This window comes from Notolepis coatsorum (genome assembly GCF_963971535.1).
Source record: "Notolepis coatsorum genome assembly, chromosome: 3".
Classification (NCBI taxonomy): domain Eukaryota; kingdom Metazoa; phylum Chordata; class Actinopteri; order Aulopiformes; family Paralepididae; genus Notolepis; species Notolepis coatsorum.
In genome coordinates this window covers 196,602,193-196,628,477 of record NC_140167.1, presented here as the reverse complement: position 1 = coordinate 196,628,477, position 26,285 = coordinate 196,602,193, and the positions used below count along the sequence as shown (strand labels likewise).

The 26,285-nt window shown below is 43.4% G+C and overlaps 1 protein-coding gene across 24 annotated transcripts in view; it reads right to left on the bottom strand.

Moving 5' to 3' along the window:
• mycbp2 (MYC binding protein 2) overlaps positions 1-26,285 on the bottom strand; it is a 253,033-nt gene that overhangs the window by 208,820 nt on the left and 17,928 nt on the right. For all 24 annotated transcript variants that reach the window (XM_084309692.1, XM_084309678.1, XM_084309680.1 and 21 more), the window contains exon 3: positions 8,411-8,626. In XM_084309692.1, coding sequence (XP_084165818.1) covers positions 8,411-8,626 — 216 coding nt within the window. The remainder of the gene's footprint in view (positions 1-8,410; positions 8,627-26,285) is intronic.

Sequence of the window (26,285 nt, the reverse complement as noted above, 5' to 3'; positions counted from 1 at the left end):
CGAGGTTCATATGGGCGGGGAGAAGACCACGAGTCAGATATAAAACACTACAACGACCAAAGGAAGAGGGAGGGATGGCAGTACCCAGCCTACAAGATTATTACTATGCAGCACAACTGAGAGCAGTGACGTGCTGGTGTAACGACAGATATGAGGCAAGATGGAAAGACATTGAAAAAGAAGGGGAGGGATACAAGGTACAAGCTCTGGTGGGAGATAGGGAACTATTTAAAGAGAAAGAGGGACTATTAGATCCAATCACCAAATGCACCTTGAACATATGGAACAGAGTAGTAAAAACACACAAATTGGAGAAGCAGTCAGGGGTCCTGAGATGGGTAGCACATGACAAGAGATTCAAACCAGGGAGGTTAGACCATGGATTCAGAAGGTGGGAGAGGGGGGGGGGGGCAACAGCGATATGCAAAATGATAGAGAAGGGGGAAATGCAAACACTACAAAAATTAAAGGAGAAATTTGGACTAGAAAACAAGGACCACTTCAGATATCTACAGATTAGAGACTACTATAATAGAGAAATAAGAGGGGACAAGGAAGAAGAACAGAATGGAATAATTAGGATGATAGTAAGGGCATACGAAGGAGGGAAAGGAAGGGTAATATCAGCACTGTACCGGGCTATAATGACCAGCAAGGGACACGCGACCGATTATATAAGGGAGAAATGGGAGAGAGAACTAGAGATAGGAATAACAGGGAAGGAATGGGGGAACATATGCGAGGTACAACATTCAACAACAGGATCGAGAATATGGAAAGAATTTGGATGGAAAAACATAATCAGATTCTTTATAACCCCAGAGCTGAAGGGAAAATATGCACCAACACAAAGAGCATGCTGGAGGATGTGTGGGAAGGAGGGGGCAAATCACACGCACATATTCTGGGGATGTCAGAAGCTGAAGGGGTATTGGGAGGAGATAGGGGAGGCAATGATCAGAATATTATGATACGGATTACCACAAACAGGACTGGTGCTTTACTTAGGAGACCTGACACACGAGGGAATACAAGGGGGGGACAAATATTTAATAAAGATAATGTTGATAGCGGCCAGAAAAGCAATAACGAGACTGTGGTACAAGGAAGACCCACCGACAATAGCACAATGGGTAGGGATAGTGGAAGAAATACAGGATATGGAGAGGATAACACACATGCTGAGGTTACAGGAAGAGAAATTTGGGGAAAGATGGGGAAAGTGGGAGGATTATAAAGGGAACGAGAACGACATCACAGAAGAAGAACCAAATGCAACACAAGAGGGTGAAGGGTAAAGGAGGAAAGATGTTCAAGGAGGGTCTCTGAACCCATGTCACACACCTGTGCTTTAGTTAGTATTTTCAATTTTTTTGGGATATTACAATTGCTGAATGTTTTTTATACTTTATTATTTATGTCTGTTTAACGGTGTGATATTAATATTCAGGGATGATGTGGTTTGTGTATGGTGAATCAAAAGGCAAAGTGAAAGTTAATAAACAAGAGAAAAAAAAGAAAGGACGAAGGATAAGGGAAGAAAGAAGCTCAAGGAGGGTCTCTGGACCCAGATCACACATACAAGCCTTAGTCAGTATTTATCATCTTTGAGTAGGAATTACTTGTTTATGCCTGTTTAAGGGAGATACACAATCAGCCTTTGTATCAAGTACCTAGAAAACAACTGTAGGGGAACCAGACAACTAACCATGATACCCATGTAAATCTTTATGTGCACTGTTTTTTCCTTTTGTTTTTATTGTGATGTTAGTTTTTTCTTTTTTATTGTAAGTGCTGTCTGTCTAAAACTGTTAATAAAAATTTAAGTTTAAAAAAAAAAGAGTTAACGCAAAATTTGCAGATATAACTACCATTAAAGCACAACAAGGACTTGTTACAGAACCTAAAGAAATAAACGCGACATTCAAAGAATCCTACTCCAACTTGTACAAATCAGAAACGACCTTCGATCAAAACAAAATGGACACGTATCTTAATCAAATTAACCTCCCTAAACTTTCAGAGGATGACGCTAAACAGTTAGAAACACCGATCACACTAGATGAACTTAGGGAGGCCATATCTGAAATGCAAAGTGGTAGGGTTCCTGGAAGAGACGGTATCCCACCAGAAATGTACCTCTCTTGTTGGGACATAATTGGACCCTTATTACTAAATATGATTTTATACTCAGTTAAAGAGGGGAACTTCCATAAACACGACAATATTGCACTCATAACAGTCCTCCTTAAAAAAGACAAAGACCCCACCGAGTGCGGTAGTTATAGACCCTTAAGCCTCCTCGGAACCGATATCAAACTGTACTCTAAGGTATTAGCCATCAGACTACAAAAGCACATGACGTCTTTAATTCATCCGGACCAAACTGGCTTCATAAGAGGCCGCTTGATCACTGATAACATAAGACGATTACTACACGTACTAGATGCTAACAAGGACGACACCACACCTAAGGCGATGCTGTCCCTGGGGATGCAATGAAAGCTTTTGACAGGTTGGAATGGTCGTATCTATGGGCAGTATTAGAAAGGATGGGGTTAGGAAAAGGATTCATTGATATGATTAAAGTAGTATACAAAGACCCATCGGCCATGATTACAACAGGTACAATCACCTCCGAAATCTTTCCGGTATCACATTCTTCCAGACAGGGTTGCCCTCTTAGTCCCGGACTATTCGATCTATCATTAGAGCCTTTAGCACAATATATAAGACAATCCCAATCCATAGAACCAATCGTAATCAAGGGCACACAACATAAAATTAGTTTATATGCAGCAGGGTTTCCGTTAGAAAAAATTGTTGCCGGCCTCAGTGTCCGGTAGATTTCAATTTACCGGTCAAATGAGAGAAATTCCGGTCAGAGTTTATTGAGCTTAAAAACAATTGATAGGCAAAAGAATGACAACAAAACAAAAGAATGACATCATCAAGGCATGTAGATTTATAATATTTATAGGCTACTTTTGCGTATAAAGTCATTATATTCCAAATAAAATAAGTCCAGAGACTCCGTGCTGCTGCCGACTTTAAATCAAATAGGTGTCTGTGGGCAGTCGCCCGACATTAATAAACAGCAGTCTGTTATAATCACATTTTTATGAGCTAAAGAATTCCGTTATATTGGACATTTGTATTAATTATATCAAGCGAAGAACTGAGAAATTTGGCAGAGACGGCAACATTATCGTGGGTTTGCGTGACGACTCTCTCTCTCTCCACCTCCCAACGACTTATTTGCGAGAGTATGTCGATGCAGAGCAGCAGATTCAGCTGTTTTCTGGCTCTTTTCTGGCTCTATCTGGGGACCGCACAGCAGCGCCCCCGACCCAACAGCTGAATTGCCAATGGCTGAATTAGAGTACTGCACTGTGCCGCTGCTGCTCCGGCTCTGCAGCTGCACATGCATTCGCAAACGCAGCACTAAGCTCTCGCTGACAACGTCGTTGTCATTATTAGAAGCAACGATGAAACAAATGTAATGATTGTTTCGTTCATCGCATAGGCTATTTAATTTTAGCCTATTTTAATACAATTCAAATAATCAAATTGTGCTTAGAGGGAATTATTTTCACAGGACATTAAGACCGGAGAGATTAAATATGTTGGACTTCAACAGATTTTGCCGGTCAAATACCGGTAATTACCGGCTAACGGAAACGCTGATATGCGGACGACGGAATACTGTTCATGCAAAACCCCAACACCGCATTGCCTCATCTTCTCAAGCTGATTGAGGACTTTGGAGATTTATCGGGATTTAGGATAAATTGGCCGAAGTCGGCCTTCCTCCCACTTAACGCCCCTGCAAAAAGAAATATAACCCTCCCAGAAGAGATACCGATGGTAAAACACTTTAGATGTTTGGGAGTTGAAATATTCCCTACCATAAGCCAAACGGTGAAGCACAATTACGTAAAAATCCAAAACAAAATCAAATACGACCTTGACAGGTGGTCAAAACTCAGAAACTCAGTACAGGCACGGGTATCAATAGTTAAGATGGACGTCTTACCTAGAATCAACTTCTTCAGCTCAATGCTACCGTTACCCCCTCCAGAGGGTTACTAGAAAGAATTACACTCCTCCACATACAAATTTATTTGGAATAACAAACCACCATGTATAAAAAGATCCACCGCACAGAGAAACAGAGCAGACGGTGGTATGGCATTTCCAGATTTCTACCACTATTTTAAGGCGTACACTTTAAGACCACTGACAACATGGTTTGATCCCCAAGCATCAGTATCCTGGAGAAATTTAGAAGAAAATATAGTAGCTCCACATAGGCTGAAGGACATAGTATACACCAAATTATCAATTAAGCAATGCGAACGGAAATTTGGCCCCATAATTACTCATGCGATCCGGATATGGCGTGAAACACAAAAAAAATATTCGATCCCACAGAAATGGCATAATCATACTCCCTTATTCAATAACAATGCACTCTTGATTGGAAAACAACCTATACGATTCCCTAGATGGGAAAAGCAAGGCATACACTCATTAGGAGATGTTTTCAACAAACAGGGTTTTTGTAGTTATGATGAAATACGCAAAAAAATTTATCTCACCAAGTCCACATATTATTTTTACGCACAGTTATTGGCATGTTTGAAGGCTCACGGTGTTCCATTAAGGATACCAATTGTACACCACAGATACCACAAATTCTTCTATGAAAGAGAGACATCGAGAGGTTTTGTTTCAGATTTTTATCATCAATTACTAACATCCTCATATGAAACCCTCCATCTAGACTCAATCTGGAGGAGGGATATACCAGACCTGGAGATAGATTTTGACTGGCAAGAAGCCTGGGCAAATGTTCGACTTGCATCAAGGAACCCAGACAATCAACAAATCAATCTTAACTATATTCACAGGACATACTTAACTCCTATAAGACTGAACAAAATGGGTCTTAAACAAGACCCCAAATGCTCCTTATGTACAAATGGGGACGAGGGGACATTTATGCACATGTACTGGGACTGCCCACCAGTTAAGATATTCTGGAAAGAAGTGACCCAACAATTATCAAATCTCTTAACTCTGAATATACCTGTACACCCCTCTGTATTACTGCTGAATGATGTCTTTGAGTGTGCAGTACATCCACAGCTAAAGAGATTGGTTTTATCTGGTATCACAGTGGCTAAAAAGCTGATAGCATCACGATGGTTTCAACCGGAAAAAATGTGCCGGAAGGTCTGGATTCTTACATATCTCGATGTGATTTATCAAGAAATATCTACAGCAAGAATTTTGGGTCTCAATGAATCCAAAATGACAATGTGGTTAGAAGTGGTGGAGAGAATAAAAGCTAGCATATAAAGGTAGTGTCTGGTAGGAACAAGTTATAATGGATGGATTATCCAATGGGGGGTCCGGGAGGGGGGGTTACGAGCTAGAGCATATGTGTGTAGGGTACTAGCAGGGGAGGAAACTAACTTTTTGGCTTACCAGCCAACTGGCGAGTATCTGATTTTATTTACCAGCCAAACAGATTTTTTACCAGACAAAAAAAATCGCTAATTGTGATAATTACTTCTTTGTATGTCAAGCCGCGTCAATGTTGTGTATGCATCTGGGTAGGCACACTGTGCCTTTAAGACAGCACGGTGGTCTTACGACAGTGCTGTGAAGTACCGTCAAGTGTTGTGGTAACGTCAGTTGGGTTGGTGTGCTGTTGACGTTGTGCACAGTGCACTGGTTGAGCTAGCCCCTTTCGTGACTGCGATGTGCAAGCCAGGGGCTTTTGAGCATGAAATAAAATGTCTAACCTTACGTCGTAGTCCGGTGCTTTTTTGGAAACATTATAGTCATAACAGATATACACCTAGCTGGCTGCTTTGAGCACACGGGGCTAACGTTAGCTAAAACGCTAACTAGAAGCTAACCACTGTATACAGTTCCAGTAGACAACATTACACCTCTGTGATTTAAATGTGTCCTTAGTAACTTATACTCGATGGTTGTACTAGGGTTGGATGCAGTTCCCCGTTGGTCAGTCTGTCTGTTTTCCATATTCTGCTGTGTTTAACGTTATCTGTTTGCGAGTGCTCCTGATGGCTAGCCTAGTAGTACCGCGGGACTTTTATTATTATATGTCCGCGGGTTGGCCAGTACTGCGCAAACGTTTATTAAACATGATATGTCCGCAGGTGGTCTTGTGCAGTGCCCTCGTGGCACTGTCAACTAAAGCGAACACTCAGAAGACGTGCACCGTTTGCCAGTGCAGTGATTGCAGAATGTTTTCTTTTTTTGTTCACTCGCCAAACGTAAAAAATACTCGCATTTGGCGAGTAAAGTGGCCTAATTCCCTCCCCTGGGTACTAGATAACAGGTATTAGGGGTATATCCTGTATAAGACATTTAACTAAATGGTGATTTCATTGGTTATGCACTGTTAACACTTTAATCGTCGAAGACGCTGTTCAGCGTCTTTCCCCGCCATGCTCATTCTGCCGAAGACGCTGGACAGCGTCTTTGATATCAATATTTCAAAAATCTTTGATCGAAATCATATTTCTCCCCCGGAGACATGAGATGTACTGTTGAGCCCCTCTCAACTCTACAACGGTTCAAGAGCGCCATCTGGTGGCCGATCGGCGGATCGCCCAGGGCAGAAACAGGAAGTGGAAGCTGGTGCTCATTTCAATTCGGTCCGATCACTCGCTAATAGTCCCAGGACTCGAGCTGATCACAACGGATAGTGATCCGTTACCAATAACTCGATAAACAACATGATTTGGACGTATATACTATTATACAACCTGGAAATGGATCGGTTATTTTGACATCCCATAATAGAAAAAATTATGTTCCACGCTCATCTCCCAACGCTACGAGGAAGCTACGGTGAGTTTCAGCGTTATTTGTTAACGTCTTCGATACTAACTGCTCTAATGATCATATCACCCACACTAGATGAATGATATAATGTTGCCCACGGAATTATAAACGACCCCCCCCCCCATCCGGTCAACATCAGATCATATGTAGTAACTCCTAGAACCACGTACAGTGGACATTTTTTATCTCGCACAGATTCCTACCAAACTGTATTTGATCATCAATATAATGCATTTAGGGCTATAAATCAAGTTCTGGAGAAAGCTGCAGAAAACGATAAAAACATACTTATACTTTAGACCGTATTTTAGTATGAATATGTGAATGAAAAAGTATAACGTTGCTACACCCTGAACAATAGATATAGGACGTTGAATGGGCCATAGTAATGTCAATTTAGCAATAAAATTTCAAAAGTTATAGCCCTGCAAAGAAGGGGAACTTCTCCATGTTAAATAGGGCTGGCGAGGGATGGTAAATTATTAATTTAACCCCGGCGATCAAAGTGTTAATTAATGCTTGTATATCTTATCGTGTGTTGTCATGTTTGTTTATATGTTTGTTTAAAAAATAATAAAAAAATAAAATACAAAAAATAAAGTACACATTACAGTTCTACTTTTGTTTTGATGTGAAAAGTGATGCTGCATAAGATGACTGCACTTAGCACTGACTGAGAAAGTACATATTACAGTTCTACTTTGACGTTTGAATGTTGAACCAAAGCATTGCATGTAATTAGAATACAGGCAAATAAAAGTAATTTAGTTTAAAGTACAATCTTGGCTGTTTTTTTCTCTCAAAGCTTCAATATGTAGATCTTTATAAAATTATAAAAAGGTGATATTGGGCTTAAAAAGGTTGGTGACCACTGCTCTACAGTGATGACGAAACAATCACGTATCCCTGACGACAACACAGAAGTTTGGAGAAATGAATGCCAGCCACTATAGCCAAACGCTATCGGTAAAGTTGTGCTTCGCCCTTCATGAAGTCTAACTACACCACCAGACACTTTGTTTGAATGCTACTTCCTTCTACACTGAAAACTGATCCAACTGGTAAATCCGACCGAGAGTGGCCTGTGAAATTTCGACATCCCAACAGCAATTGACCATATCTAAAACCCTGCCCTCTTTTCTTGATGCTCCAATCACAACAATTGTGTCATCGGAGGATAAAGAAAAGAGGGCAGGGTTTGAGATCGGTCAATCGCGGCCTGCGGCCCAAAAAGGTCAGTTTCCCGCCCTGTTTGCTCATGTCTACAAAACACAACCTCAGAACACAGCTTCTTAACCATTTCACTACAGAAGGTTAACCTTCTGTAGTGTGGTAGTGAAAGGGTTAACCCTCTGTCGTGTGGCAGTGAACGGATTATCCTTCTGTAGTGTTGCAGTGAAAGGGTTAACCCTTTGGTAGAGTGGTAGTGAAAGGGTTAACGCCTCGCGGGGTGGGGGGTGTGTTCACTTCAGCCGGTTAAAAAAACTCAAACACCTCTCCCCTTCGACGGGGGGCCGGTCGGTACCTTGGGCAGCTTGATGGTGGGCTCGCGGTACTCCTCCTCCTCCTCGCTGTCCGAGTCGCCGCTCTGCGCCGAGCTCCTGGAGGCCAGCGCCAGGGACGCCTCCCTCTGCTGCCAGTCCAGCACACAGTGCCGAACGTTGCAGTACACGTTGAACGCAGACGGGTTGCTGTGCAGCTTGATGTCCGGCACGCAGAAGGCTCCATCCAGGCCCTCGGTCTGTGGGGAGAGACGAGAGAACAGGGTCAGCAGCGAGCAGATAGCTTGTAGAATCCCCCCCCCCCCCCAACTTAACCCTTTCACTGCCACACTACAGAAGGTTAACCCTTTACTATCACACTACGGTCTGTAGTGCGATAGTAAAGGGTTAACCTTCCGTATTGTCACAGTTAAAGGGTTAACCGGTTGGTAGTGCGGCAGTGAAAGGGTTAATGGACAAGTAAATGGTGCATTTATATTGCACTTTTATCCAAAGCGCTTTACAATTTGTTCCTCACATGATTCTACCCATTCACTCACACACTGACGGCGGAGGTGGCCGTGCAAGGTGCCAACCTGCTCATCAAGAGCAATTAGGGGGGTCAAGGGTCTTGCTCAGGGACACTTCGACACGCTGCCCGGGAGGAGCGGGAATCGAACCGGGGACCGTCCTCCGGATTACCAGACGACTGATCTACCTCCCCCGAGCAATCAGTACTAATTGATGGGACACTTTTCTCCACTTTTCGGCTCGCCAGGGATTTAGAGAATAGCTGATCGACAACATTGAACAAACACGACAGATAGAGGGATAGAAACCACACACTTTGTAACAGCAGCAGAAGGGAAGTGTGAGAAGGAAAATGAATATAAAAAAAATAAAGGAATGGACACAGGAGGCATCCTGAAGAAAAAAAACTTAGATCATTCACGTTTAATCCTTTAACACTGCGGGGAGGACTCGCAGCTTTTTATACTGGGTCAACGCGGTGCGCGCTGTGGGGCCGATTTAAGGATGGCGAGGACGTTCACTCCGAGTCGTTTGCAATCAAACAATATAGCTGAACCAAAAGGTCTCAGGACGAGCAGCAAGGATAAAAAGAGTCAATATTTCAAGGAGGACATCACTCCGCTGGGTTCATTAATGAACAGGCCGCTGTGCTATAACTGGAGCCATTAAAGAGGCTGCCTGATGTGGCATTTCAGAAAGGAAAAGAAAACAAACGCTAAATATCTCAGGGACATGAGAGCGTCTATGGCTCATTGAGCCTGAGCCCTGATACAGGAATATAAATCAGGTGGAACTGGATGATTCAGAATAAAGCCTTCATTCTGCCACAGCACAACACAGTTCTGATTGATGAATGTCACGTAGAAAGAATACTGTTGAGCCTATCCCCTCCCACCTAACAGGATGTTTTACAGTATAACTACTATTGAGCCTATCGGATCCCCTCCCACCTAACAGGACTTTTTACAGTATAACTATTGAGCCTATCCCCTCCCACCTAACAGGACTTTTTATAGTATAACTATTAGGGGTGTAAAGGTACACGTGACGTATCCGTACCGAACAGTTTCAGTACTGGACCTTAGGTTCAGTACGGCTGTGTACCGAACAAATACAACGGTATGTTAACCACTAACGACCGTGCGTGCAGAATTTTATTCAAAACTCCATGTTCACCCATTCCCAAAATCGAATTTGCGCAAAGGGCCAGGTGTTCGTTCAACCCACACACAACACAGAGATTACCTGTCATTCTTCCCTTTTTTTTTTTTTTTTTTTACCAAGTCGATTATTAATTAATTCATTGACAGCCAGTACAATTAGTTACTGCACACTACATCACCCCGGAGTGGAACATGGAAAGCCAAACTTTCCCTCACTGTACCAAAAACCCGTACCGAACTGTGACTTCAAAACCGAGTTTGTGTGTACTGTTACACCCTAACTATTGAACCTATCCCCTCCCACCTAACAGGACTTTTTACAGTATAACTATTGAGCTTATCCCCTCCCACCTAGCAGGACCTTTTAAAGCTATTTTGAGGGCATTTCTCATTGGGAAGCCCAGCGGAGTGTGTCAGAAACCGCTAGGACTACACTGCGATGGTCCGCGCCTCTGCTCAGTCAGACACCGGCAGGACATTGTTTACCTAAAGTCCTGAGGAAACCTCTAGAGAACTGTATTGATCGCTTGCGCATCGCTTGCCAACAGCGAGTGATGTCATCTATTTGGAGGAGAGAGAGGTCATTCATTTTCCGGCTCTAACACCAAAGGGGGGGGGGGGGGGAGACAAGACATCCGACTCTCACCCACCGCTGGTCTGTCTTCCACGCACCCCCTCCCACCCCCAGGCTAGCACTCCCAACACACACACTCACTGCCTGCAAAGAGCACTTAGAGCCATTTACCGCACAGCGATGTTTGTAATGGTCCAGGCAGAGACCCGTATACAGTGAGAGGGATAAAAATGGGTTTCTTCTTATGAGGAGAGGAGGGGAAAAAAAGCTCAAAGCAAAAGGTGAAGAGAAGAATGGATGAGGGGCGAAGCCAGGCATCCGTGTGTCGAGTGGGTCAGCCCTTTCATTTGCATACAGACCGGTCGGTCAGCGGGTGAAGGAGGTGGAATGTTGAAATGTGTTTGTACTTAACGCACTCTAGTCTCATTCCTTCAGTCACAAAGCAGTGGGTTGAGGTTAAATACAGACCAGTGTGTGAATACTAGGCTCGCCTCGTTTGGTTTCCTGTTTAACTGGATGATATAATAACACTGTAGCTAAGAGAGAGATAGGAAAACCGAGGGCAAGAGAGGAGGTATGTAACATGGGTTAAAATTAGGGATGTCCGATATTATCGGCCTACCGATATTATCGGCCGATATCGGCATTAAAATGTGATATCGGAAAATATCAGTATCGGTTTTCAAAGAAAATATATATATATATAATTTTTTTTACATTTCTATAGAAATGATGTCCGATATTATCGAGCTACCGATATTATCGGCCGATATCGGCATTAAAATGTGATATCGGTTGATATCGGTATCGTAAAAATTAAGAGTTGGACAATATCGGTATCGGTAAAAAAGCCAATATCGAGCATCCCTAGTTAAAACCCCGTTCACTGCCACACGACAGAAGGTTAACCCTTTACTATAAGGTTAACCCGGCGACCGTCGGTTGTGTGATAGTGAAAGGGTTAACCGTCTGTCGTGTGGCAGTGAAAGGGTTAACCGGCTGTCGTGTGGCAGTGAAAGGGTCAACCTTCTGTGTATTGTCGCAGTGAAAGGGTTAACCGTTTGGCAGTGCGGCAGTGAAAGGGTTGTTAAGAGCCGGCCTCAAACTCACAACTAGGGCTGCAGCTAGGGTTGCACGATACACCGATACAAGAAAGGTATTGCGATACCCAGCCATTAAAAGTAGTCTAATACTTCATATTATTAGTATCAATCGCCCCCCCCCCCCTCTTTCTCTCTCTAGCTCAGCAGCTGTAACAGAATTTTTGATTATTTAAGTTTCAACAGCGTAATTTTTTTTTTTATTAATAAAGAATCATTAATAAAGATGATTTTATAAAGAATGTTCCATGTTCTGTCATCTAATATCATATTCCATTACTTTTCCAGATAGTTTAGGTTTTTGCCGTGGTATCATTTTAGAACCGGTATCGTGATGCTTGATAGGCTGGTATCGGTATCGAAGTAAAAATTCTGGTATCATGACAACACTAGCTGCACCTGTCGATCATTTTAGTAAGAGGATTCTAGCGATTAATGGGATAAGAAACACTTTTTCTTATTAAAAGAGCAATATTAATGTACAAAAGATAAAATAAGACTGATCTCTGAAAATGTGAGCCACTCGCTCTGTTGAACATGGTGCAGCTGTCATGTTCTTTTACTATTGACCATAGTCAAAGTATTTTACCCAACTGTATCATGTATGATTCCTCAGGCCTGCTAGCTCTGAGGAGGGTTAGCTTAACACGAGAGCATCAAAAATGGCTATTAGGCAATACATTTATCAACAATTTATCGGGCCATCTTAATGCTTCAGTGATGTTGAAACGGGAGCGGTCACCAACCTCTCCAAAATCTAGAGGTCTGCGTGTCGCTCCTTTAACGTCAGGTGCCTTGCTAAATGTGTTGCGCTAGAAGTAGAACCCTTCCTTGGCACTGTTTTGTAGCATCGCTTGCATACTATGGGCTTGCGGCTGGAATCTTTTGCATTTCCTTGTTCATTCGCCTCAGATGTTAAGTATTTCCTGTTGTTTTCGTTGTGTCAATTAAAAACCATCTTCAGTGAGCTAACGACGAGACCAAATAGTGACGACTTCTATATAATTCTATGGACAAGACCCACTAACTATTAGCTTAAATGGAGTGGAGAAAGAAGGCGGGGCTGCACCGTGTATGGTGTATGTGTGTGTGTGTGTGTGTGTCCAGCCTCTGTCGCTCTTTATTTTTTTTCTATTTTTCTCCCATCCCAATTTCGCTGTGCCAATTCTCCCCTCCCCTGTCTTGAACGTTGCTCGCATATGCCCCCCACTGGCCGGTTGTAGGGATGATAGAAGCCTTGCATCACGTGTCCCCTCTGATACACGAGGAGGCAGCCTGTCGCATCTTTTCACCTGCCAGCGCGGACTCTCATTGGCGAGGTGTAACGTGTGGGAAGCTCACACTACCCCCGCCATTTCCTGTCTCTGCTGTGCAGGCGTCCCCCAACCGACCTGTAGGAGTCGCTGTCCACAACGTCCAGATTACCACCCATCGACTTCCACCCGCTAACTCTGCCAATTGAGTTAGTATGACGGCCGGCCCAAGCCGAGGCAACGCCGACAGCCAGATTCGAACCTGGTGTCCCTTGCGTTGGTGACGAGCGCAATGTCCGCTGCGCCAGCCGGCCGCCCCCGCCTCTGTGTCGTTCTCATAGTGAAGAAGGTCCAGGCCAGAAAGCTCAGCTGCTTATTTTTCTAGGTGTTTTTTCGTTGTTTCCGCTTGAAATTATCCCAAACTTTGGACACTTTGTCGTTTTCTCTGGCCTATCTCTTCTCTTACCCGCGCCGTCCGTCCAATCACATCTCCCTCGTGTGTCCGGCCCCCCTCCAGCACGTCTTGCCACAATGATGATAACCATCTGTGCGAAACACGGTGCGCTGTATAGTTATACAGATTATCACACGGAGCCTGCACCGATGCTTTCTAGTAATTGAGTTACTCGAGGAATCGCTACAGCCCTACTCACAACGTCTCGTGAGATCTCCTGACCTATATAACACACCTCAGCACTCAGTCCCATAAGACACCCCATGTCCAACCAGGAGATGACCCACCGAGCGCAGAACCTAATGTAGACAAATGCAGTACAATGACGCACCCGACCCAATTTAAAATATATAGAATAGAAAACACTGAAAGCAGAGACACAGCTCTTGGTGTCACGTGTACATACAGGTAGCTTCACGACATGAATATGTTTGTTTTTTTGTGGGGAGGTTTTCTTTAACCAGTATGAGAAAGATCACTGTGTGGCCAACTTCATGAGAAGCAAAGTAGGAACTCATGCGAGTTCCCCTATCTAACAGTAGGCTCCTCATGATGTGGGGAGTGATGTACGGCAGGCCTGCACTGTCTGCAGCTATAGAGATATAGTTCAAAGAAACAATGGCCATAGCAAAAATGATACCTCAATGAAATTAGTCATCGTGGCTATGCAGTCGATTGATTGATCGTGTTTTGTCTCTTCCTCATCTGTTCGGACAAAATCCCACCTCTGCAGTGAAAGGGGGGGGGGGGGGACGTTCTCCGCGGCGTTCCGACCGATCGACAATTTGCCTAAAACCAATAAACAAGTCATGGAATAAGCTAGAGGTAAACCCAGTCAGCTTAGCCTACTTACCTCCTGACATGTAGGCTATTGAGTCCGAGATAGACAAATTGTCCAAACGGCTGCTCTCCGAGATAGTCCTTATAGTTATCACAGCATTGTGGAATGCAGTGTCTGGTTGAGGTGATATGCTCTCTCTGTGCGCGTCAGCCCCGCAGTACAATAAGGGAGAGGAATTGTACATGCAAATGAGGCCTGCTGGGTACAACATTGTGTCAGCGCTCCAAATTCACTGCGTGCAAAACTGCAGAAGTATACACAGACGTTACAGAAATATACAGAGCAATTTGCATGTCCTCCCGTTTCCCATGATGGACAGTGGGGCTGTAACAGCATTTAGGAAAAACGCTGGCTATGACTCACTAAGAGCGATGGAAGGTACTAACTATAGGCCCACATGTGGAAGTCTCTATGCAAAGATAATTCATTCAAGCCTACATTCTTCGCCAGGGCCACTGGATTTCTAGTCGATACGATCACAAATTCCTTCAATGACACCAGCGTCAGAGAAGTAACATCTTGCGGAAATAAGCCAACAAACGGGTGAAACATGCTTTTCACATTTCACTGTCTTTGACAAGTTTCACTACAGCTGACCAAATTCAATTCCAAGCCTGAAGAAAGTCCTTATTAACTTGGCAAGAAAAATAACACTGCTGTATCACCATGCAAGCAGGCACAGATTGCAAATATACCTTCGTCTATATGCCACTGGTGTTTCATTAGTAATTTAAGAATAAAATCAAACTGCAAAATGTATATTATAGTTCTGAGAATGATGTGACTGACTATTACAATGATGTTGTGTTATTGTCTAAGTATGTTGTCTAAGAGATAATAATCTGTATAAATACATTACTGTATATTATCTCGGCATATATAGGCCTATAGTCCTATACAGTATATATATAAACACACATAAACCAGCCATGACAGGAGAGTCATACCCCTTGTGTGCCTAAATGTCTTTTTCTGTCCGACTTGCAAAACACAGCCTCAATGGTTCTTTTAGCTCAATAAGGAAGAAAGTCAATTAGTGTTGTTGAGTAACAGAGAAGGTTGAGCCACCATAACCCTTGTCTGATGCTCTACATGATGTCTGTCTACAGTACACATCATCATCGGTGATGTAATGTCTGTCTGAATGCATGGGGAAAGGCTTAAAGAGAGCCTTGGCTACACTTGGGATTGTCCGCGCTGGTTTTCCAGGAAACAGGCATAAAGCAAAATGCACTCACTAGAGTGCAGCAAAAAGAATAATGCACTCAGTAGAGTGCAGACCTCCGCCAAGGCCCAACAATCTCCCCACTTTTCCGTTACTTTCATATGCAACATTTTACTGGGTAGATGACAGAAACAAGAGTTGCAGATATTGTCCATCTCAACAGCCCCAAGCTATGGATCCAAAATGGTGGCACTAGAGGAAAGGTCACAGGGTCACCAAAATCAACAGGTTTCTCCCTGTAGGGGTCATGAATATCCACAGCAAATGTCGTCACTGTACGACTAATGGGTCAGAAGATACGATCATTTGAAAATGGAAGATTCGGCCTGATGGGGGTGCTGTACTAGAACAAAGGTCAGGGGATCACCAAAAGCAATATATTTCTTCCTCTTGGTGTCATGCATGTGCACAGCAAATGTTGAAATGAAATATGGCCATTACTTTTCAAGATATATCGTTCTCAGTTCGGCCTGATTTGACTATCTGTGGCCATTATATTTTCGAGATATCCCTTACTTAATCACTTACAGTCTTACTTACAGACTGAGGTACAGTCAGGAGCGATGACATAACCTGCGCCCTGGTTTCACCTAGGCGGAGGTAACACAACACTACAGGTAAATCTGGCATTGCCCCCCCACCACATTGTCTACATGTCAAATTAGCCATCAAACAATTTGGAATTGGTAAAAAATAGCAATATTTTGATTGATATCTAAATGCCTCCCTGTGCCACCTGCATCTAAATATCCACAACGCCTATAGCTTAAGATCGCAGTCCTGTATTCTTCTTAAAGTCCCCAGAATCAGCCCTGTGGTTCCATTATTTTGCACCCTGGTCCTGGAACGACCTTCAGTCAAAGCTCCAGCTTGATCACTTTGTTCCTTTAACAGAGTTCTTCAAACTAATAATTGGCAATCATATTATGCAAGATGTTTGCTCCAGTTTCTGATCCTGGCTGTGGCTTGTAATATGACATTTTGTATATGTGTGATATGACATTTTTACTGTAAACTATTTATTTTTACCACTTTGTATTTCTACTTTGTATGTTCTACTGTATTGTCTGTTTTATCTATTCATTGTAACCACTGCTGCCATGTTTGGCCACGTCTCCAGGTAAATAACATCTGACCAGACTTTCCCTGTAAAATAAAGGCTAAATAAATCAAATTTAAAAACACATAAATAATGGTCCCTCTATGGAAACCTTGAATCAATGACGCATGCCTATGTCATACTAGGCTAGCCTGGGTTATTTTCCCGTTTTAACACTAGCTCTTCAGCTCCGTAGCGAGGTGGAAATACGACGTCCTTCGTAGCTTTTAGGAAAGACTGAAGAATTATCCTAAAGACGTCACTTTGTCCTTGACGTCAGGAGGGCAAGTGTTTATGTTATCTATTTTCCCAGACTCCACCCCTGTGTGTGTTTACAAGCAGGCAGAGGAGCAGACAAAAGCGAGGAGAGGCCCTTTAAAACCATATTTTGTGAGAGAGAGAGAGAGAGAGAGAGAGAGAGAGAGAGAGAGAGAGAGAGAGAGAGAGAGAGAGAGAGAGAGAGAGAGAGAGAGAGAGAGAGAGATTTGATTTTTTAAAGTACTTTATTTTGCACTGTATGAAACAAAAACTTTACATCAAGCCTTTAAAAAAGACTTTACATCTTCAAGATTAAAAAAACAATACAAACAAATAAATAAATAGAGCTTCACATATTCATAATGTTGTTAAAAACCAATTCATCATCAAAGACATCACAAATCACATTTCCATAACACCATTCCTGAGCAAAAACCTCCAAATTTCCCATAGCTTTATAAAACCTGAACTCCAGCCAGACTCTAGCCTTCACATTACAGCACCACACTAACACTGCATCCTGGTCCGGTTTATCTTCCACTCTGTTTCTCCTGTTTACATAGACTGCAAGCTTAGCTTCCCCCACCAGAAAATTAAGCAGTTGCCATTTTTTCCTATTGTCTTTTTTATATCCTGCTCCAAAAATATAACCAATAACAGAAAAAGTTTCACCAAAAAGCCTAAAAACGTCGGTGAGCAGCTCAAACAGCCCTAAAAGCCTGTTACACTCTAAAAACGCATGAAAAACAGTCTCAGTCAACCCACAGAAAGGACATTTATTATCCACCTCTGGGTTGATGATGGAAACAAAAGCGTTCACTGCCACAGCACCATGCAGAATCCTCCACTGAAGGTCAGCCGTTTGTTTTTTTAAAGGAGGTTTATATAAAACTCTCCACACAGGTTGAGTGTCATTACTTGCACACAGCCTACTCCTCCATACAGTGTCCACTCTGTTGTTTAGCCATTTCTTATTAATTACTTTGACACAGTTTCTGTACCACGATTTCCTATCCATTTTGTAAAAAGCTGAACCCTTTACAAAAAGTAGAGGACCAGACATTTCTCCCAGTACAGGGCTCAGGTAGATATTTGGAAACTCATCCTGTTTATCCGGTTTTAAAGCTCCACTGCTGTATAATCTAAGCATTCCCAGCTCCTCAACAGTCAACCTCTGTCTCCAGAGATCCAGCACCCTGGTTGCGTAGCGCTGTGACCTCAGGCCCAATAACGAACACACAGCCTGAGCATCCTTTAACTCTGGTCCTGCTGTGTCTGCCAGCCGTCTCAGGCGTACCACTTCGGCAGCACACAGCAGTCCAGTCAGCCCAGGATTTGCACAGTCGCCTATATCCATCCTTGCACCGTGAACAAGAGGCTCCTCAAGTAACCAGTGCAACGATTTAATAGAAGTATTCCTTGTGCACTTGAAAAGTGTCCAACATTTAAAAACCCCCTGATAAAAAGGAGGAAGTGCATTTAACCTTAAAGTCGTCGGGTCTGTTAAAAACAAAGATACATCAAGTCCAAGACTATTTACTTGTCGAAGAATAAAAGAGGAAACTTCTCTCCAAACTAAATCTCTTGGTCCTAACAGATATCGCTGTATGAACTGTAGCCTCAAAGTCGCTGTCCTACTCGCTAAATGAACCAGGCCTTGCCCTCCCTCTTCTCTGGGCAAAAACAAAACACTCTGAGGAACCCAGTGCAGGCGATCCCAAAAGAAATCAACCATCTTTGCCTGCAACCGCACCAACATGCCTGAAGGAGGCTCCACACATGCCAGCTTATGCCACAAGGTAGAAGCCACAAGGTTATTTATTATCAGGACTCTGCCTCTATAGGAAATCTGAGGCAACAGCCATCTCCACTTAAACAGCCTTCCTTCTACTTTCTCCACCACATTCTCCCAATTTTTCTGTACAATCGTGTCATTCCCAAGGTATAGCCCCAAATATTTAAAACCATCCCTTTTCCAGATCATGTTTTGAGGTAACACAGGTAATCTACTATGCCAGTTTCCCACAGCTAACGCCTCACTCTTCCTCCAATTTATTTTGGCAGAAGACACAGCCCTAAAACTGTCAGCAATTCTTTCCAATATATTTACATCGTTTTGATTTTTTACAAAAACAACTACATCATCAGCATAAGCTGACAAAACAATGTTATCTTGGAACCCAGGTATAGCTAACCCCCTCATCTCATTTCTCAATGATTGTAACATGGGTTCCAATGAAATTGCATATAACATGCCAGAGAGAGCGCAGCCTTGCCTAATACCCCTCTGTACCTCAAAAGGAGCACATAGAGAACCATTGAATTTTAACACACTCTCAATGTTCTGATACAAAACTTTCACCATAGCAATGAGACCATCGCTGAACCCAAAACTCTTCATAACACTCCAGAGATAATTGTGCTCAACGCGGTCAAATGCTTTCTCCTGATCTATTGAAATAAGAGCAGTATTCAATCCCAATGAATCAGAGACACCCAAAACATCACGAATTAAATATACATTATCTAATATTGACCTGCCAGGTACACAATACGTCTGATCACGATGTATGATCTGATCCATCACTTCTCTCAGACGGTTTGCTAAGGTCTTTGACAAAATCTTATATTCACTGCATAATATTGACACAGGCCTCCAATTCCTTATGTCCTGCAAAGTCCCCTTTTTTGGCAGTAAGGTTATCACTGCCCTGCGACACGAAAGCGGCAACGCACCCTCAGCCAGACTTTCATTGAATACCTCGAGAAGGTCGTCTTTCACAATGTCCCAAAAGGCTTTGTAAAACTCCACCGTCAAACCGTCAATACCAGGGGCTTTCCCGCCACCCATGCTCTGTAAGGCAGAATAGAGCTCTGACGAGTCCAAAGGTCTTTCCAGCAGCACATTCGACTCCCGTGATACTGTGGGCAATCCTTCACAAAAAGACTGTAGAAGGACATCATTGTCAGTGTACTCACTGCTATACAAAGCAGAATAAAACTCGACAGCCCGTCTCCGGATCTGACTGGCATCAGTGATGTCCTGCCCTGTCTCTGACAGAAGAGAGTGAATGAATTTATTCTGTCCATTCTTCTTTTCCAGACCGAAGAAGTAACTGGAAGGCACATCCATAGCATTGACATTCATAAATCTAGACCTTAACAAAGCTCCTTGAGCCTTCACACCTAGCAGGTCAGCTAAAGCCATTTTTTTTTATTAAGGACTTCAAACTGTCCTTGATTTCCTGTGGACCCAAACATTTTCTCAAGGTCCACTATCTCAGTCTCCAAATCTCTCATGGAGGTAGTGATGTCTCTAGTTACATTGAGAGTGTGTTGTTGACAAAGCATTTTAATTTCTACTTTGCCACAGTCCCACCACTGCCTAAGAGAAGAGAACTCATTCTTCCTACTCCTAAACAGGACCCCAAAAAAACTAAAAACATCCCTAAAATCCTTTTCATGGAGCAAAGCTGAATTAAAATGCCAATACGCACTTCTAGGCACCAGATTCTTAATACAGACTATGCACATTACCAATGAATGGTCTGTAAAACCAACAGGCAATATTTTACACATTTTAAAAACATTAAAATTATGTTTAAAACAATAAAAACGGTCAAGTCTAGCTAAGGAGACAACATTATCCCTACAATGAGACCATGTATACTGGCGCTCATTCCCATGAAACCTCCTCCACACATCAACCAAGCCGTGTGTGTGTACAAGCTTTCTTAATGCACTTTGAGAAGCTGGATGGGGTTCATTATGATTCCTGTCTAAACTGTTATTCTCTGTGCAATTGAAATCTCCAGAAAAAAATAAGAAATCATCCGGACTAAAATCGGACAATTTAGTACACACTATATCTAAAAAAGCCTTTCTTTCAGGCCCTTTAGAAGGAGCATAAATATTCAATAAAACCACATTAAATGTTTCAAAATGTGCTTTCACTACAATGAACCTACCCTCTACAACATGTTCTACAGTATAGGAAGCAGGAATAAAACGTTTTGAGAATAAAAAACCAACTCCACTACTAATTGTAGTATTATGACTCAACACTAAATCACCTTCCCATTCTTTCCTCCATTCTACCTCATTCACCTTATCACTGTGTGTCTCCTGCATAAAAAGAACATCAATGTGTTTTAACTTGACCAGTTCAAACAGCGTTGCACGTTTTCTCACATCTCTTGCCCCATTCAAGTTCAAAGTTCCAACCTTAAAATGTTCCATGGAGAGAAGAGGAGTGACTAAAACGCACAATAACAATAAATTAAAAGTTGCCACTTGTTTTCCTTTCATGAATTTGTTTTCTGACCTTTGGCAGTAATTTCCTTAGTCTAGTATACACTTCCTGCTTAGTAAAGCTGTTATTTCCCATGTGAAACCTGACAGACGTATAGAAAGCATCTGTATCAGGAATATGTTCCTCTATTTTGAAGCCCCGAACATTCTTGTTTTCCTGTAGCAAAGTTTTGATGGTTTTGACTGACAGTGATTTTCTGTTTTGTGACTTCTTTAACTCAGACATGTCACTACCATCTGACCACATCAAACAAGAGGTGGACGCAGGCAAATACTGCGGCATGGTCATGCTGGACCTACAAAAGGCCTTTGACACGGTCAATCACTCCATTCTGATTGACAAGCTAAAAGCAATTGGTTTTGATAGTCTATCAGTGAGCTGGATGCAATCCTACCTTGAGGGGAGGGAACAGATGGTGGAGGTAAACGGTACCCTATCCCCCCCCCCTCACAGTGAGCTGTGGTGTTCCACAAGGAAGCATACTAGGACCGCTACTGTTCCTAATTTATGCAAATGACATGTCGTCAGCTTGTGACTGCAACTTGTTCCTGTTTGCGGACGACTCAGCCCTGCTGGTCTCTGACAAGAACAAGTTACAGGTTGAAAAAACCCTCAGCTCGGAACTAGGCAGAATCTGCATATGGCTCGCTGATAACAAACTATCATTACACATGGGCAAAACAGAGTCCATTCTCTTCGGTTCAAATAACAAACTCAGCAAGACCGACGGCTTCTCAGTTACAGTGGGTGACAATATTGTCACAAGGAAAGATGAAATTACCTACCTGGGGTCCATCCTAGAGGCTAATCTCTCCTGTGACAAAATGGCATCCAATGTAATAAAAAAAGTCAACCAACGAACTCGATTCTTGTACCGGATCTCCTCTCTGGTAAACAAGAACACCCTGAAGACTCTGGCAGGAGCACTCATTCAGGGGTACTACGACTATGCTTGCACCTCATGGTACCAAAGCACCTCAAAGGCGCTAAAAACAAAATTACAAACATCTCAAAACAAACTGGTCAGACTACTGCTTGACCTTACTCCTAGAACCCACCTCACCCCTGCCCACTTCGACAACCTAGGATGGCTTAGAGTAGACGACAGAGTACAACAACTTGCAATGGGCCTGGTCTACAAGATACACTACACGACCAAGGTACCCATGTACATGTCAAAATACTTCCCAAAGGTCAGTGAATACCACGATCACAACACCAGAGGGAGCTCCACAAATCATGTCAAACCCAGATTCGGCTCAAATAAGGGACTAAACACGTTTCGCAATTATGCCACATCAATGTGGAACGCCCTACCCAAAGCTGTAAAGGAATGTGGATCACTACCCACTTTCAAAACCTCTCTCAAGGGACACCTACGGGAGACTGCAATTCAACACTGGCCCCTGTAAATATCCTAACCCAATCATTCCAACCCCCTCCAATGTACAGTCATTTACCTAGTATGGTTTTGTCAATAGTTCAATGTACAATTGTGTTTGTTTGTACAGTGTCTCCTCCCCCCCCCCCTCAATGTACAGTGTTACTTGTTTATACAGTATGCCCCCCGCCCCCCCCCCCCCCCCCCCAACCACCTCCAATGTAAATTACCCAGTATGGTTGTCAATATCCCAATGTACCCAACCCCCCCCACCCAACCTCCAATGTACAGTTTCTACGTCAAATGTATATACTCCCTTTTCTTGACTCCTTCTGTATCACAAACAGTACTGTATTTGCAAATCTGGTATGTCATAAATGTATAGATGTAGCAGTACTGACTATCTGTATGTCATGTATGTCATATATGTCTATATGAATTGAAAATGGGGGACCCTGATGGAAACAAGACAAACGTCTTTCTCAGGTCTGCATCCCCTTAACAATTGTATGTATTGAGCCGTACTGTATTGTACCCATTCTGCAATCTGTTAAATAAAGTTTTCATTCATTCATTCATTCATTCATTCATTCATTCACTCATACTCCTCACTATCACTCTGGTCTGACTGTGAAGTCATTCCTTTGCATTTATGAGGTGCAGATTGTGAAACATCCTCATCTTCCATTTCCACCTCATTAGTCTGGTCATTAACTCCTGCACTGCTTCCACACAAACCACTGCTACTCTCCTGTGTTTTCCCCCCAGACACAGCAGCACTGTATGTTTGTTTCTCCGAGGCCCCTTCCAGCTGCAGTTCTCCTGTAGCCCTGTCTGTCTGTTTCACACAGGCCCCTTCTACCTGCATCTCACTTGTAGTACTGTCTGTCTGTTTCTCACAGGCCCCTTCTTCTTGTAGCTCACCTTTAGCACTGTCAGTCTCAGCTGGATTATCCCTGGCCACCTCTGTTTGTATCTCAACTGTAGCACTGTCTACAGCTGCTTCTTTAACCCCAACCACTTCTGTCTGTAGCTCCCCTGTAGCACTTTCAGCAGCAGCTGGTTTAAAACTGGCCACTTCTGTCTGTAGCTCCCCTGTAGCACCCTCTGCAGTAGCTGGTTCAACCCTGGCCACTTCCGTCTGTAGCTCCCCTGTAGCACTTTCTGCAGTAGCTAGTTTAACCCTGGCCACTTCTTCCTGTAGCTCCCCTGTAGCACTTTCTGCAGTAGCTAGTTTAACCCTGGCCACTTCTGTCTGTAGCTCCCCTGTAGCACTTTCTGCAGTAGCTGGTTCAACCCTGGCCACTTCTGTCTGTAGCTCCCCTGTAGCACTTTCTGCAGTAGCTGGTTCAACCCTGGCCACTTCTGTCTGTAGCTCCCCTGTAGCACTTTCTGCAGTAGCTGGTTCAACCCTGGCCACTTCCGTCTGTAGCTCCCCTGTAGCACTTTCTGCAGTAGCTGGTTCAACCCTGGCCACTTCCGTCTGTAGCTCCCCTGTAGCACTTTCTGCAGTAGCTGGTTCAACCCTGGCCACTTCTGTCTGTAGCTCCCCTGTAGCACTTTCTGCAGCAGCCGGTTTAACCCTGGCCACTTCTTCCTGTAGCTCCCCTGCAGCCCTGTCTGTCTCAGCTGGTTTATCCCTGGCCACCTCTGCTTGTATCTCAACTGTAGCCCCGGCTACAGCAGCTGGTTCTTTCCTAGCCACTCTTGACTGTCCCCTACCACTAATTTCTAAAACCACAGTCTCATTATTTGACGGTTCTCTTCCTTGCCCACTAGTTCCCTCCCCAAGGTCTGCATGCGCATCTTGAGCTTGCTTCTTAGGGCATGCTTTAATTACATGCCCCCCCCCCCCCACACCCAAAGCACTTCATGGCCTCTGATGATGCAAACAATACATAATAATAATAATAATAATGGATTGGATTTATATAGCGCTCTTCGTGACACCCCAGAACCTACGGCCCCTCCGACCACCACCAACATTCATTCACATGCATACACATTCATACAAGGCAAGTAGGTTAAGTGTCTTGCCCAAGGACACAACGGCAGTGGGATGGACATGGGCGTGAGCGGGATTCGAACCACCAACCCTTCGATCATTGGACGACCCGCTCTACCCCTGAGCCACGCCGCCCCACTGTACTGAAGTACACATTTCTCTATAAAGTACTGTACTACTGAAGTACACATTCTTCTATAAAGTACTGCACTACTGAAGTACACATTCTTAATCAAAATGTTCCACTTTAACATGGAATCTCATGTTGAACTCATCATTCCTGTTATTCAGAATCATATACAAAAAACGTCTATGAGAAACAACATGTCTCAACAACGGTGATTTGCATCCTGTAAGCACCTTCTTAATGGGAGAGACTATCTTTCCATGTCTGGACAGCTCTTTTATCAGAAACTCATCAGAGATGAATGGTGGTACATTAGACAACGTGATTTTAGTTGACGGTTGCGCAAGTGGCAACACGGGAACGTGCAGGTCCCGAACAATAATACCGCGTTCAATTGCCGCATTCACTTTCTCAACTCGATCCAAAAAGATTACCACAGCATTATTAATTTTCCCTGCAGACTTAATACTGTTGTAACCAACAACTTTACCTACCGCTAAACTAACCTCTTCAACTGAGCAGGGGAACACGGTGCCAATCTTAATGCCGTGTTTCCTACTCAATTTGTTCAAATCAGCCATCCTGCGCGCCTGGGTATCTTGCCGACCAGCCCCAGCCAATCGGACTGAGAACAAACCTCTAAACTCCATTTAACACAACAACACACACTAAACCAACAACCTAACAATAAATAAGCAACACTCTAATTCACAACTTGACAAACAACATATAAATAGAAAAAGTTAGAAACTCACTCACACGCAATCACTCCCCAGGCTCCGCTCCACTCACAAAGAAAGAAAAAGAAAAAGAAAAAAAAGAGAGAGAGAGAGAGAGAGACTTTTGATGTTCTTTATTAAAACATGTCAACTAAAAACAGTCAGTAGAGACACAAAAAACCTCACGGCATCTTCATAAAAACAACAACACACACACCCACACACTCACCCGCACACACACACACACACACACCCACACACTCACACACACACACACACACACACACGCACACACACCCCAAAAACTCCTTCAGCACATAAAACCCACTTGACCTTCAAATGCATATGTTCAGCCCCTCCTCCCCCACAGTACACATTGCATTCCCCAATCCCCAAGCATTCACGAACGCATCAACATTATGTCTCAGTGAGAAATACATGAACTCTAATCTAAGGCGTGCAGAAATCATACCCCTCAACATAGGCACCGATTCCGTAGGACCAACGCCCTTGATCCTATTCCTACGGGTCAGCCAAATGGCTAACTTAGCCTGCCCGTAAACAAAGTTCAGTAAAACGCTCACAACCTTGTTACTTAATGAATATGTTTGGCCAAGGATGAAACTCTCCACACAGAACATCACCCCCAGCTTCACACACAACCCATTTAGGAACCCCAACACCCTATTAATCCTTTGACACTCTAGGAAAACATGGGTTACAGTCTCAGATACTCCGCAAAAAGGGCACCCATCACCCACCCCTGGATCCACCCGAGCCAGGAACCGATTCGTTGCCAACACCCCATGCGCTATCCTCCACTGTAGGTCCCCTGACCTCTTAGGCAGTGGCTGTTTGTAAAAAACCCTCCACCTAA